Source organism: Lagopus leucura, unplaced genomic scaffold, assembly GCF_019238085.1.
Source record: "Lagopus leucura isolate 7727_CA_CO unplaced genomic scaffold, USGS_WTPT01 Super-Scaffold_100058, whole genome shotgun sequence".
Classification (NCBI taxonomy): Eukaryota; Metazoa; Chordata; class Aves; order Galliformes; family Phasianidae; genus Lagopus; species Lagopus leucura.
The window spans coordinates 1,383,307-1,397,990 of record NW_024962304.1 but is presented as its reverse complement, the minus strand read 5'-3'; the positions used below and the strand labels follow the sequence as shown (position 1 = coordinate 1,397,990).

At 40.3% G+C, this 14,684-nt stretch overlaps 1 protein-coding gene across 5 annotated transcripts in view; it reads right to left on the bottom strand.

Annotated features, from left to right (window-relative positions):
• Nucleotides 1-14,684, bottom strand: part of RAMP3 (receptor activity modifying protein 3) — a 43,577-nt gene that overhangs the window by 9,557 nt on the left and 19,336 nt on the right. For all 5 annotated transcript variants that reach the window (XR_006181558.1, XM_042886520.1, XM_042886523.1 and 2 more), the window contains 2 exons: nt 13,705-13,734; nt 11,448-11,580 (listed from right to left, as the gene is read on the bottom strand). Coding sequence is in view for 4 of the 5 variants with exons in the window: in XM_042886520.1 (XP_042742454.1) it covers nt 11,448-11,580; nt 13,705-13,734 (163 nt within the window). In the remaining variant the exon portion in view is untranslated. The remainder of the gene's footprint in view (nt 1-11,447; nt 11,581-13,704; nt 13,735-14,684) is intronic.

The following is a 14,684-nucleotide window of genomic DNA, read 5'->3' as shown; positions in this document are numbered from 1 at the left end:
ACCCCAGAACAAGACAGACACAGAGCTCTTGGAACGAGCCCAGTGGAGGGCACTAAGATGCTCAGAGGGCTGGAGCACCTCTCCTATGAGGAAAGGTTGAGGGAACTGGGCTTGTTTAGCGTGGAGAAGAGGAGGCTCCGGGGAGACCTCATGGTGGCCTTCCAGTACTGCCAACCAAGAACAGGCTGCCCAGAGTCACATCCACCCTGGCCTTGAATGCCTCCAGGGGTGGGGCACCCACAGTTCAAATGGAACTCTGGCTCTGCTACCACCCCCAGCCAAACCCTTCTTGAGTCACATGCACATCTAATTCAGCTGAAGGCTTGGATCAAATACACCCAGTGCTTGCAACTGTCTAACAACTATTTTTGCCTGTTGGAAGGCTTCTTGTTCTGTTCTACCCCAATCCCATACTTGGCCTTCTTTTTATTAGTCAATATAGAGGTTTCAGCAGTTGCACTGAGGAAAAAAGGATTACCAGTAACCTAATATACTCAAAAGCTCTTTCAACTGCTTCAGTGTTGTGAGAACCAGGAATGCCTGGACCTTATCTATGATCACGCAGGGTAAGACCTTGGTCTTACTCAAACAGACAACACCTCAGAATTTAACCCGTAGCCCCAGTCCTAGTGCTTTCTGTGGGCTTATAGCCCACCCCTTCTCCTGTAAGTAGGCAGTTAGTGAAGTTACTGCCTTCTCCAATGACTCCGTTAAGTCGGAGAGTTAATACAGTGCTACATTTGGCAGTAGGCAGTTTGTTCCAAGTCACATGCCACCAGATTATGGAAAAAGGATGCATGTACCCTGATGCTGACTTGAGAAGTCCACTGCCTGCCCTCCTGTGCGAATGCGAGCTTGTCTTGGGATTCATAAGCAATTGGAATGCTGAAGAATGCATTTGCTAGGTACAGAATGCAGTGATAAGTTTCTTTTCCTCTACTTAATGTATCCATGAGCGAGGCGACATTGGGTATGTCTGCATGGATTGGTGGTGTGACTTTATGCAGTTCTCTGTAGCCCACCACCATTTGCCACATACCATCCAACTTCCTGACTGGCCATATGGGGGAGTTTTATGGGCTGTGATCTTGTAATCCTTGCTCTCTCCAGCTCCTGCACAGTCTTGGTGGTTTCTTTTTGCCCACCCAGGTGTCAATACTGTTTTGTATTTGTGATCTGGTGTGGTCGCAGCAAACGAATGAGGTCAGGTTTTGTGTGGCCTCTTAAAATTGCCTGCACCACCTGGATGCTAATCCATCTTTCACTTAGTCTGAACTCTTCCACACTGGTGTGGAGTCATACCCCACAGAATGTCTGTTCCCAATGTATACTCTGGAATTGGGATGATAGACACCCCATACTGCCAGGGTGGGAGACGCCCAACCCCAGCTTTAACCATGTTTGGGTTACATGTCCCCCGAATCCACCTATCATTTTCTTCGTGCTTGAAAATTGATTTGGGTTGCCATATGCAATCAGTATTTTTGCTCTGGTATCCAGTAGTGCCATAACCCGCTGAATATTATTTTGGTACCAATGAATCATTAATTTAACATAGGCCCTCTGGTCCCCTCTGCAGGTCCTATCCAAAGGGATTTCTTTTCCCATCACATCATTAGCTCTGCAATACCCAAATCCTTTTCCACTGCTGGCTCGGCCACGCTTACCCAGGCTGCATGTGGAGGTTTAAGCTTTTTTGATGGGACTATGAAATCCTCTAGATTCCGTATTTCTCATGGAATCCATCCTATGATTCTAACTGCTTTCCCTTTAGGGGAGGATTGAAATCTTTATTTGTCAGGTAATAGCCTCCATATTATAGTCGGACCTGATCAGGCAATCTGTCAATCCTTTTAAATTGAACTCTTGCTCTAATCAGGTCATTAAACATTTGCTTTCTTGAGAACCTGATGGGTCCAGATTGGAATCTTTCAGGGGCCAGTCTCCAAAGTTATGGTTGCAGACAGACCTCCAACCTCTCCACCGCAATTCGGACCCTGTAGGCGCCCTGTCTCCCACAGATCCCCAGTTAATTGAGCAGCCTGTTGTATTACAGCCTCCAAGGCCACCAGGGGGTTTACTATGGGTACCAAAGTACCATACTGGGATATGGGCTTTGTTGCAGGATGAGATCTCTCATTCCTGATGAAAATGTCATCAGATCCAGACTTTCAAAGGCATCCTCATAGACTGCCTCTTTCAAACCTAATTCTGTAATATAGTTTTGTAAGTCTTCCATAGATAAACCTGTGCTTAAAGATACATCATTTTTATTTGGGCACTTTACTCAGCACGCAGCCAATTAGCCATTGAATTAATGAACGATTTTCTTCATTATGTGGGACTGTTGCATATAGACTTTTCCTGAGGGCAGGGTGAGCAATGGATGCCAGTTTTGAAATTTCTGGTCCATTTACTGCCATGCACTCGGCCCCCATGTCCCTCAACCAGAGAGCAGCCATGCTGCTATGCCTTCTCTCAGCTTTTGTCTAAACCTCTGCACCAGGTCTGCTAGTTCGGCTGCTGTGTGTGGGTGTGCCACTGCATGCAGTGCAATCTGGGTGGGGGGACACTGGTCAAGGGACACTTCTACTGATCTATCTTGCATCTTTTTTGGTTGGTTTTGTGGGTTTTTTTGTTTTTTTTTTTTTGCATCATGACAGGATGAATCTCAAAGGGATCCAGCTCACAGAGAGTCTCAAGATCCAACTTTTTAGTTCCCTCATTTATAGAGCCTATTTTATGCACATTTCCTTGTTCAGGGTCCTTGGTACATTCTGAAAAGATATTTTAGACCTTTTGTAGGGGAATAACATGATTCAGTTTGTTTCCCATCAATACTGTGACCCGTCTTTCAAATTTTTCAACTCAGTCATGTAGAAGTTGATTTTCATCAGGCAGAGCCTCTTCAGACACGTTCAATTGATTTAAAGCCATCAACAGTGGCCGTGACATGATGGATATGGACAACTGTGGTTCTCTAGTAATCAGTTTATCTTTGCTAAGGCCACGAAAATATTCATCCAAAAGTCTCTGGCCCACACAGCTATTTCCTCTGTCCTACAAGGGGCCCTATTTTTCAATTATGGAAGCAATCCTGTGACATAGCGATCCTAAGAATCCCAGAATGTGCCCTGGCAAGATCTCATACAAAGTACTGCACAGGATAACGCAAGGTGAGGCAAGTTGGAGCTTAACCAACCTTTTCATCAAAATGATTTCCTGGTTTCTGGGTTGGATAAGTTAAATAAGGTATTCATAAGGACAGCATATGTAGTAACTATATGCATTCTTGCTTGTTGTATGATTCAGTGTTGGGGATGTATCCCTAAATGTGAAGAGCTAAAGCTGATGAGGATTAAGATATAAACATCATAATCCTCAAAAGAAAAGGAGGGATTGATATAGGCTAGTTTAGCAATGGGATCAATACATACTAGCTTAAGGACCAAGACATTAGTTTAGCAAAAGGAATTGATGTGTGCTATTTCAACAAGATTTTCCAGTTTAGCTTTGCTTGGTATGTGAAGGCCTAAGAGACTTATTTGTATGAACAAGTCCTTGCTTCACTGAAGCCACAATATCCAGTTCTTATCTATGTGTTATGTACTGGGATCTTTGTATCCACGAGGTTCAAGGATCCTTTTTGGTTTTCATATAGATTGTTTTGAGTTATAACGTACCAAGATAAGAACTCGTTCATTATGGTGTAACAATCAATGAAAATTCGCCAAATTAGGGAAAAAACACTGAAAATCAGCCAAAGGTCATAGTGAAGAAGCTCAAGATGGAATAAAGGGGATGAAGTACTGGGTCTTAAGACCACCAAAGAACTGTACAGCGCATGCTCAGAGGACATTAGCATATATTAATTAGTCCTTGGAAAAAGAATGAATATATATGTTATTTCCAGGAAATATATTGCATATGTGCGTTTTAACTGAATAAATGTAGCACCCGAACTCCAAGAAAGTGCACTTGATTTGCCAAGTCACCCAGTACAAATCGTGCATTAAAAACAATGCCTGCTCTCTAACACAATACTGGAGTTAGAGAGTTTTGTTCCCAGATTTTCCAATGACAGTATGATGCAGTGGCATTTCATATAACATGAGCTGCAGGTGGCTATTGCATAATCTTCTATTAATTTTCTAAGTCCAATTTGAGTATGCTTTTTTTACCAACCATAGCTGGGTGCCACAGGCATGCACACATATAGGTAGGTTGAAATGTTACATTAATCACTGTGTTTTACTTGCCAAGTGGCGCAAGTGCATGTGAAATGTAACACACACGGGTTTGATTTGACTGTATGTGGCAGTTACAGAAGGTGGAGTTAGCAATGCCCTTCCCTCCACAGTGTTCCATTGCCACTTACACAGTCCGTGCTTGTGCCATGCACAATCAGTTAATGAAAAATATCACTGAAAAATCACTTAATAGCGTTAAACATTCTACAACCTCTTGGGGAGACATTACTAGTTATTTAGGGCTTTGTGCAGCCTGCAGGCCACAGGATGGACAGGTCTTGTCTAGATACAACCCATGAAACTTATTAGGACTCCAAAAATCTGAAAAGTGCACAAACACAAGTCAGGAACCGTGTAATTAATAGAGGCCATATCTCTACTGAGGCTGCTCCTGTCACTGGTTAACTCTTCACAGGGAATCTCAGTCTGAGACAGACAAGGATGAAGCAAGGACTTCCCACACGGTATGTGGGGTAAGAAATGTTTTTATATAGCAGTAGTGTGTTGTGAAACCAAAGGGATACAAGATAAGTTTCTGCTTGTGGTTAGGCCCAAAGATTATGTGTGCTAACAGGTAGATGACAAAAAGAAAAATGGGAATTTGAGATTGAAGAAGAAAGGATAAGATGTTCTTGCAAAATAAAACCTGAGAATTGGTTAAACGAACTTAATGTGTGGATATATGGCAGGAGATGCTAGCTTGGCAACTGTTTTTAAATCTTCCTTCCTTGGCAAGACAGACATTGACAGGCTTTATCAACTACTTGTACATATTGCATACTTGACAGGACAGAGGGGGATGGACTTTGTCAAACACGACACAAAGATAACTCCAGTTGGTCAAAGCAACAAAATCTGAATCCAGATTACAAAGTATGTAATGAACAAAGGAAACCAAGGGGGAAGCTCCTAGGGGGGATGAGCACATGATAGATGTACCAACAAGAATGTGAACCCCAAATACCATAGCCAATGGGGAAAGGGCTCACTTGCAGTCAGGCCGTAGGGAATACAAACTGCTGTATCTTTCCAGCGTGCTGTTGTCTACAACCAGGACATCCACTTTTACAGAAGTGTAAAATAAATTGTGATTCATCACAAATTCTGCCTGAGCCTGGATTATTGAACACAAGCATTTCTTCCAGGTGCAAGAACACAAACCATGCAGAGTGCATGTTTGAGAGACTAAGGACTCTATTCTCTCAGACAAATCCATGTGTACTTCCATAAGGAGGAAGAAAATGAGGAATATAGAATCTTCATTTTTCACTCAGTTTTGAAGCCCATTCTAAGATTTCAACATCAGGATAGGTTTTCTACATGCACAAAATATATGGAAGTAGTTAAGACTGCAGAAGAGCAAGCATTGAAGACTTCAAAGCTACAGCAAAGCACAGACAATAATTGCAGAGCATTCTCAGAAGTAACCCCAGATAGCATGACATTCAGCCTACCTCAAGCTGTCTGATGATACTGATACAAGAGACAACACTCATGAGGACACTGTTATTTACTATTACTTATTTACTAACACTTTTAAAAGGTGTACAAGGAGAACGTGAAGCCTCAAAGGATCAAGATTTCTGGAGTCTGTTTAATGAAAACTGAACTTGTTACTCTCTGGTAACAGTAACTGCAGTACTGAAAACAACTCTTTCTTTGTGAAATCCCCATTAATTAAGCTTCTCTCACAACCTTTCCCTCAGTAAAAACAGTATAGTTTACATGTTTTTTGTGAAAATTGTATGAACTTATGTCTTAAGCTTATCAGTTTTCTCTTCCAAATGTTGTTTAAGTCAGCTAAGGGGTTCAACTGCTAGTAAGAGGTACTGGCACACTGACACTCACGTGCACACACTGACTATGCTTATGTATGACTTTGTTAGGAAACCAGTTTATGGCAGTTGCCATAAACTGGCATGTTTTTCAGAGAAAACAGAGCTCTAGAAAAGCTCAGCCTTCAGGGATTACTCAGACTACAGAACACGAAGTCCACTAGGATCGGTAAGAAAGTAAGTATATGCTGAACTTCTTTCTACTTCTTCCTCTCTGCCCGACTGACGGACCCAGGAAGGGAAAATGTTGTCCATGGCAAACTCACGGACAGAATGCAAAGTATGAAGTTACACCTGGTCAGTTATCTCAGGACATACACAAAAGTGTAGTGGCCTGAAGGAGATTTGTCAGTTACTGAGACCTGAAGCTGCTCATTTGCAAATGAGTGATATATTAACTGCCGTCATTAACTCAAAATATTTAGCCGGTATACAAGATAACCCATACCCCAACTCTGAGTACATGCAACAGGCTTTGTTCCTAGACAGCTCTTGGATGTAAATTCCAATTGCATTTATTTTGCTGAAGACTGCACAGCAGTTCCCAGGTTAAAGGGAACTTAATTACAAGCTAATCCTGCATAGACGCGCACCTCCTCTCTCACTGTTTCCATGAATGCAGATCTCAGAACACAGGCCTTATGAACCTCCCTGAAAAGCTTCAGCAGAGCCCTGATCATGGGTTATCAACACAGGAAGCTTCAGGAACACTTCATAGCAAGTACCACAGTGCCAGAAATCAGACAAAAGACAGATGTGAGACTCTTGATCTTCATTTTCCTGAAAACGTATCAAGCTTGTAATTTTTATCCAGAGATCAAAACCCTGCTTAGATTCTACAGGTGATTCTGCCAATTTTAATTTTTACACAGTTCCAGCAGAGCTCATTATATGAAATTTATGTCACAAGAACTTGCTTATCCTGTCAACTTGAAATCATACTTTTTGAGATATGCTTAAATAAGTCATAAAGGTGAGGAGTTAAGACAGATTTGAGGATTCATAATGCTTTTGCAACTACTTTAAACTTGATTTTTATGCTTACTGTTTCTCCCTTCTGCGATTTCTCATTAAAATGATGATCAAATAAAAGACCTTTGATAGCAGGTAAGAATGAGTCAGAAAATAAATAATTCCATTTATCTATAGGCCAGATATTTAAGTCCATCTCAGTCACAAAAAACAAAAAAGAAGAAATCTCAAGTGTTTGTTAAATGGAATTGGGAATGTTCTTAAGAGGCCAATAGTATTTTCGTGTCCTAAGGAAGCTCATCTTTCGGAGTAAACTCAGGACACAAATTTCAGATTTAAATACAATTTTTTTGGCACCAGGCTTGCAGTCACCTATGGAGTCTTGTCTCCATCAATCCATCTGTGACCACTGGCCACCTCTCCATGTACTGAAAAAACTGAACATGGTTCTTGACAAACGAAAAGCAGGTTTTGTACATCAAAGCACATTCTGCTCATGGATAGGAGGGTTTATCTGTATTTTCAAAACATGTCAGACTTCTTACAAGGTATGTCTCATAAGCCTGTCCGTCCTAATTTTATACAAAGTACTGTTGAGGTGGGCGTTACTGATTGGTACTGTTTTCTACTCTCAAGTGCTATTGGGTGTTTTCTTTTTTTTCTGCTTGTCTGTTTATTTGTTTTTTTATTTTTATCTCCGCAATGCAGAAGAAGTTTTTCTTTTAGAAAAACATACCATGCTGTCAGTTTTAAGTTATAGAATGATGCATGGTTGCAGCTCGGAAGACAGAAACCTGTATGAGCAACAGCATTTTACAGCTTGCCAGGAGCCTTGAATCAAGTCATCTTCTTCGTATCTGGATAAGTGTGGCCATTAGCTGCTTTACTATTAAAGTAATGTGAGAGTGGTCACTATTAAGCCACAGTAATGTTCTGCTAAACTTTGGTCTAATTAAATGTTGTGTTCCGTAGGAACAGAGTTCTTCTTCTAGCCAAAACACTAAACACACTGAAAAATCCTAACCCTCCAATTCAAAAGCAGGAAAAACAACATGATATCTAAGCCACAGACCTAGAACAGAATTCCTCATTGCTAACTAAACAGTTAACTCCAAAAACAAATAAAGGAGATGGTATTGTAGTGGGAATGCAAATAAAAAAGCCTTCATGGAAAATGGCCTACGTCAGGCGTGTCCAACCCATGGCCCTCAGGCCACAATCAGTCCAGCACGACTTGCAATGTGGCTGACCTCCTTCCCTGGATTTAAAGGTGGCAGTTCTTCCCCACGGAGCAGCCCAGGGCACAAATCCATCTCTCAGCAACAGCCAGATCATTGGTGCATTATTAACACTGTATTAACAGAAACCCGAGCATGAGGGCAGTACTGTGCAGTGCTGACTCAAGTGGTGGCAAATAATCGTGTACATTTTGATATACTGGCTGAAGACAAGGCACTGAACAGCGAAGAATATGCAACCGTGATTTCCGATTTCATGGAAGAACTTGAAAATAGAATCATAGAATTCTTAGAGTTGGAAGGGACTTTTGACAGTCTATCTGGTCCAACTCCCGGCAAAGAACAGGGACATCCACTGCCGGAGCAGGATGCTCAGAGCCTGGCCCAACTGACCTTGAATGTCTCCAGGGACAGGGCTTCCACCACATCTCTGGGCAACCTGTTCCTGCACCTCACCACCCTCACTGTAAAAGAATTCCTTATACCCAAACTAAATCTCTGCTAAGTTTGAAACCATTTCCCACTGTCCTATCACCAAGACCTTGATAAAGAGTCTGTCCCCTTCTTTCTTACAGCTCCTCTTTAGATACTGGAAGGCTGCTATCAGATCTCCCCAGAGCCTTTTCTTCTTCAGGCTGAACAGCCCCAGCTTTCTCAGCCTGTCCTCAAAGGGGAGGTGTTCCATCCCTGGGATCATTTTTGTGCACATCCCTCATCTGGATGTGCTCCAAAAGATCCATGTTTCTCCTATTCTAAGGACTCCACATCTGTATGCAGAACTTCAGGTGAGGTCTCAGCAGTGCAGAATAGAGAGGCAGGATCACCTTCCTTGACCTGCTGGCCATGCTTTTTATGATGAAGCTCAGGGTGCGGTTGGCTTTCTGGGCTGCAAGGTCACCTTACTGGCTCATGTCCAGTTTGCAATCCACCAGTACTCCCAAGTCCTTTTCGGCAGGGCTATGCTCAATCATTTCATCCTCCAGCTTGTGTCGGTTGTAGAGGTTGCCTCAACCCAGGTGCAAGACCTTGCACTCAGATCTGCTGAATCTCAGGTTCTCTTGGGGTCACTGCTCGAGCCTGTCTAGGTCTCTCTGGATGACATCCTGTCCATTGGGCATATAAAGTGCACCCCACAACTTGGAATTTCAAGACTGCCTTAAAAAAATTATCACTTATCACAATTTACACTTTCAAGACCATTTTCACCTGATATAAATACATGACCTGCAAATTTGCAAATGGAATATACAGAGTTGCAATTCAAATCAAAAATCTGGACTTCCATAATCCCTGTCTTTACAGAGAAAAATATCCTCTCTTCACAGTCACATCTTACTCATGTCATCATTTTTTGGCAGTATGTATATTTTATACCATTATTGTCAAGGATAAAGTATAAGAAGAGTAAAATGTCATCAAAATTCTCTAATGAACGCCTTGAGAGCTCACTAAGAATTGCAGCTATTGCTGTCAAACCAGACTGATGTGTTAGTTTCACAAAAACAAGATGAAATTTCCCACTAGATTTATGTTTTTTGTTTCTCTTTTTTCTAAAAAAATATTTTAGGAAAAATATTTTAAATTAAAATGTTTTTATATTTACATATTAATGATACTGTATATTTTAGGAGGGTTTCTCCTAAGGGCTCCTGAGGGCTTGAGCACCTCATCTACAGGGACAGAATGAGAGATTTGGGCCTCTTCAGCCCAGGGAATAGAAGGCTCCGGTGGGACCTCATAGCAGCCTTCCAGTACCAGAAAATGGCCTGCAGGAAAGCTGGGGACAGACTTTTGATAAGGACATGTAGTGACAGGACAATGGGAAATGGCTATAAACTATAAGAGAGTAGATTTTGACTAGATATCAGGAAGAAATTCTTACCATCAGGGTGGTGAGACACTGGAACATGTTGCTCAGTGTGGCTGTGGATGCCCTGAAAGCATTCAAGGCCAAGTTTGATGCGGCTGTTAGTGATCTGGTCTAGTGAGATATCCCCGCCTGTAGCGGGGGGCTGGAACTAGATGACCTTAAAGATGCCTTCCAACCCTGACCATCCCATGATTCTATGAACACCACATTTCTTGTACAAGTACTACTTTCCAACAAGGGTAAACAGAAATGCCAGAGCCTCATCAATTAACTGTGCTTAGTCCTTTTTTTAAAGTATCATTATATAATAAAGTTCTGTTGCTGAACAAAGATCCTAAATACAGAACAAAAAACAGGTACTAATAATTCATATTTCCCATGCCATCAGCAGATTACCACATAACTAATACTACATGTAGCTTAAAGCAAGAAAATCCATTTTTTTTCCTTCCGAGTTAATCTTATTATTACTTATTATTATTATGTTCTATTATATATATTTTTTACAGATTATAATATAAAAAACAGTCTGAGGAAAAAGCAATACCATTGTTGATTAATACTTGTTAATACTCTGGTTAGTATTCATTAGTGTGCTCTATTATGCACGTTTATAAAATTGCTTGGTCTGTGTGCACGTGACTGAGGAGACTTAAGAGCCACAGCTTTGCACTTTGCAACTTCAAAACAAATACAGAAAGATTGCAATTTATCTGGAACACAAATGCTTTATATTCATTAGGGACAATAGTAAATCCTGTCTTCCATATTGTGAAAAAGACATCCAGCACTAAAAAAAGTGTTGTGAAATGGGAAAAAAAAAAAAAAAGTGTTAGTGGAATTATTCTGTCATGAAGTACTATCATGAATTTTCACTGGTGTCATAATTGAATGATAATACAAAGGCAGGTGAAAGGCTAAAGCAAAATCTTCTTTCACTGATTTTAAGATATTTTAAGTAAAATAAATAAGAACTTTTTCCTCAGGATCTCTGGAGGAGGAGACTCTACAGACTCTCTGAGCAGTTTGTTTCAGCATTCTGTCACCCTCAAAGTAAATAAGTATTTCCTCGTGATCATAAGGAAATTCCTATGTTCCTATGTTAGCAAACCTAGCCAGTGATATTTGAGACATAAAATAGAGATGTTCAACCTATTCTGTTCTAAAGAACACACACATTTTTAGTTGGTGTTTTCAAGATATTTGAAGTTGTCTGGTGTTTTTTTTTCAGAACAAACACCACTTTACAGTGACAGGTATTAAAACCAAAACTAACACTTACATGATAAATTCTGTCAGGTTGCACCATTTTTTGGAGTCCACTTTCTTCATCATCCCTTCAAAGAACTTTCCACAGACAGGCAACTTTTCTAACATGAGAGACTCATTGCAGAGATTAATCTGTTGATGCACACCTAGATAAAATCAAGTATTGAAATAGAAGACCCATGAATGCATGATTTGCAAACTCCTCCTGCTTGACAATTAATGTTGGAGACATAACATTCAAATTTCTAAACAATTTTAGATAAAATATGCATTTACATAAATTTATATAAAATGTCACTCAGCACATGACTATCTAACTTGTTATCCATTAGATCTAATACAGAGAAATCCACCTAGATACTTTTGAAATCTTAACTTCTCCTTTTACTAACTTACTGCAACCCATCCGCACTTATAATTTAAAGCTAACTGGAGTTTATTCATAGTGTAGAAAGTACTTTCTAAGCTTATACAGATGTGTCCCACTGAGCTAGAAACATTTGCAAGAAGCATCTGATTAGCTCTGATTGGAATCTCATAGTTGCTAATAAGATTTTTCCTTAGTATAGCCATCAAATGAAACACAAGGGCTATGCTGAAAGTTTCCTGTTTTATCCTGCTGGCCTATAACATCAGAGGCAGATATTGGTGTTACGGCAGCAGAGGTTGAGCTTCTGGCCAATATTCCATTACATTTTGTTGCCACGTAACAGACAGAAGCAGAGCAGCAGTCTGACAATCTGATGTCTGAAGCAAAGGAGTGGAATAGAATTCCTCCATGCAGAAAAAATTGCACCCACTGACATTCTTTGACACTTGCTGAACATTTATGCTGACCAAACAGTAATACCAGCACAGTGAGGTGGTGAGTGCTACGCTTCCACAGTGACGACAGCACAGTGAAAGATAAGCCACTACAAGCCAGAGTCAAAACAGCAGTACATGGAGTGACAATGTGAACTCCCCATCGAACAAAAAGTTCAAGACACGGCTCCCAGGTGGTAAAATGATGTGTGCTGTCATGTGGCATAGGAAGGGGATGATCCTTCTGCATATCCTGGAACCCGGACAAACCAGGTGAGCTCTGGCTGCTGCATCACAATGCTGACTAAGCTAGAGATTTGCAGTACCAGCATCAGGCCAGTGAAGAAGATAACCTTTCTACAGTTTGAAGACTGTGGAGCACATTGTCAGTCTTGGCTGGTTTGTCCCACCACACTCTTTGTATATTCTGGATTTGTCACCTTCTGACTTCCATCTGTTCAGGCCAATGACTTCAGCTAGGGCCGTCACCAACTCACTAATGCCATATATCAAGTGAGACAGCTATCGCATCTATTGGAAGCATGAAAACAAGCTTTCAAACAGCAGCAGGCCCATAACTGTATAGCCCATGCTACATCTAGCCCCATTATCTCATACTGGCCACAAACTTCTCTGTGTGTGCAACTAATTGAGACCACCGAATAAACCCCTTACATCTGACCACTATACTCAAAGGCAGTGCTCTGATGGGTGACACTAAACCCTTGCCAAGGTCAGGGGAAAAAATGAAAATAAATCAGAACTAGAATTAATCACCATTGACAAAAACGGTGAAAATTATTAAATAAGGGCAGTGTAATTCTGCAGCAGTTACAAGTTATACTTTCTAAAACTAGATGTGTAGATGAATATTAAAGCTGGGCAGAATCCAAAACCAGATATACAAGTTGTAGATCTGTCAATTTAAATTTCACACTGATGTTTAGACAAAAGTTAGGCAAATTGGACTTCTCAGGCGGGGTAATCTAAACTGCCAACTATCACTTGATTTATAGTCCAACAGAATACGAATTTCTTTCCCGTTATGTAATTTGCACTGAAAATTTGTTCCAGCTGTTTCCCAGTGAGGTGCTTAAAATGGATTTTCTGTGGCCTTGGTTTATTTTGTTGTTTCTTTTTAGAACTTCAGTATTTTACAGTGTTGTAAAAGAAACTCCGATAGAGACATCTGATAGAAACTAGTGTGTAATCATGTTACTATCTAAATCTAAATTAAGGGAGTTCAAAATTATGCACAGCTCTACAATTTTACCATTTCTATTGCAATTGACATTTACAAAATACTAAAACACTCTATGTTCACACAGTGGAAAAAATCAATTTAAAAAAAAAAACAGCAGGAAAGTTGGATAGTTTTGAAATGAGACAGACTGAAAGCGCTTCTCAAATGGCTGGCATTAACAAAACAGAAATTTGTAAGTCTGGATTTTAGAAGTAAAGCTCACCTGCTAATCCAAGCATCATTAGACCGTTAACTAGTGGGACGAAAAAAGAGAAAGATGAGTTAGGTATCTTCATTCCATCATATAAGAGATATAATGCAGATACAAGCAGACTTAAACCTAATTTTTGACTCCACAAACAGAGTATCCAAAATGTTCATCTGAACACAAGTTTCAGTTTTATAAAAGAATACATCTGAAACGAAAACTTTGGAAAGGAAAATCTGGAGAATGTTATGTTTTAAATTGCTTTTTATCTATCCTTTAAATGGGTGAGCCATAGAGATTTATCACAGGTCTGCCTATGCCCCTCCTTAAAGCTGGAAACTACAGGAAGGAGGGAGGGTAGCAACTTTTTTCCCCATAGCTTCTTTAATGTGGATGTAAAGTGCTGACATGAAAGAAGTTAACACATCCACTTGAAATGTAGGTCAACTACACATTCTGAAGTGTAAAACAAAACAAAACAAAAGAAAAACCAAAAAAAACCCCAAACCTTTTTGCAAGTAAAATTAAGCAAGCACAGAATCATAAATAACAAACTCTCTATTCATTTGGAAATGCAATCCTGTGTTTCAGTTTCCACTGTTTGCCATACATTTTTAAAAACACAAGTTGAAAATCCATAATTGTCTTATACAGATGAGCGTCCAAATAGAAATATGCCCACAGGAGGAGTGTTCTAATCAGCAATTTGCAGTACAAGCAGGTTGATGAAATAAACAAGAACCCAATGTATCCAGTGTATTAGCACAACTCCAGTCACATTTTGGATTTTACTAAGAGGGATGTGGCATTGATAATTCTTGCTCTCCTGGAAAAAAAAAATGTTGGCAAATCTTTATAGCGTTAACTTTGCATCAGAAATGAAGTGAGCAATTTCACTTCATGTGAAAATGAAAATGAACTTCAAAATGAAGTTCAGCAATTTCAGAGGTGGTTCTCACACCCTCACTGTGGCCACCTCCTGTTCCACACCATTT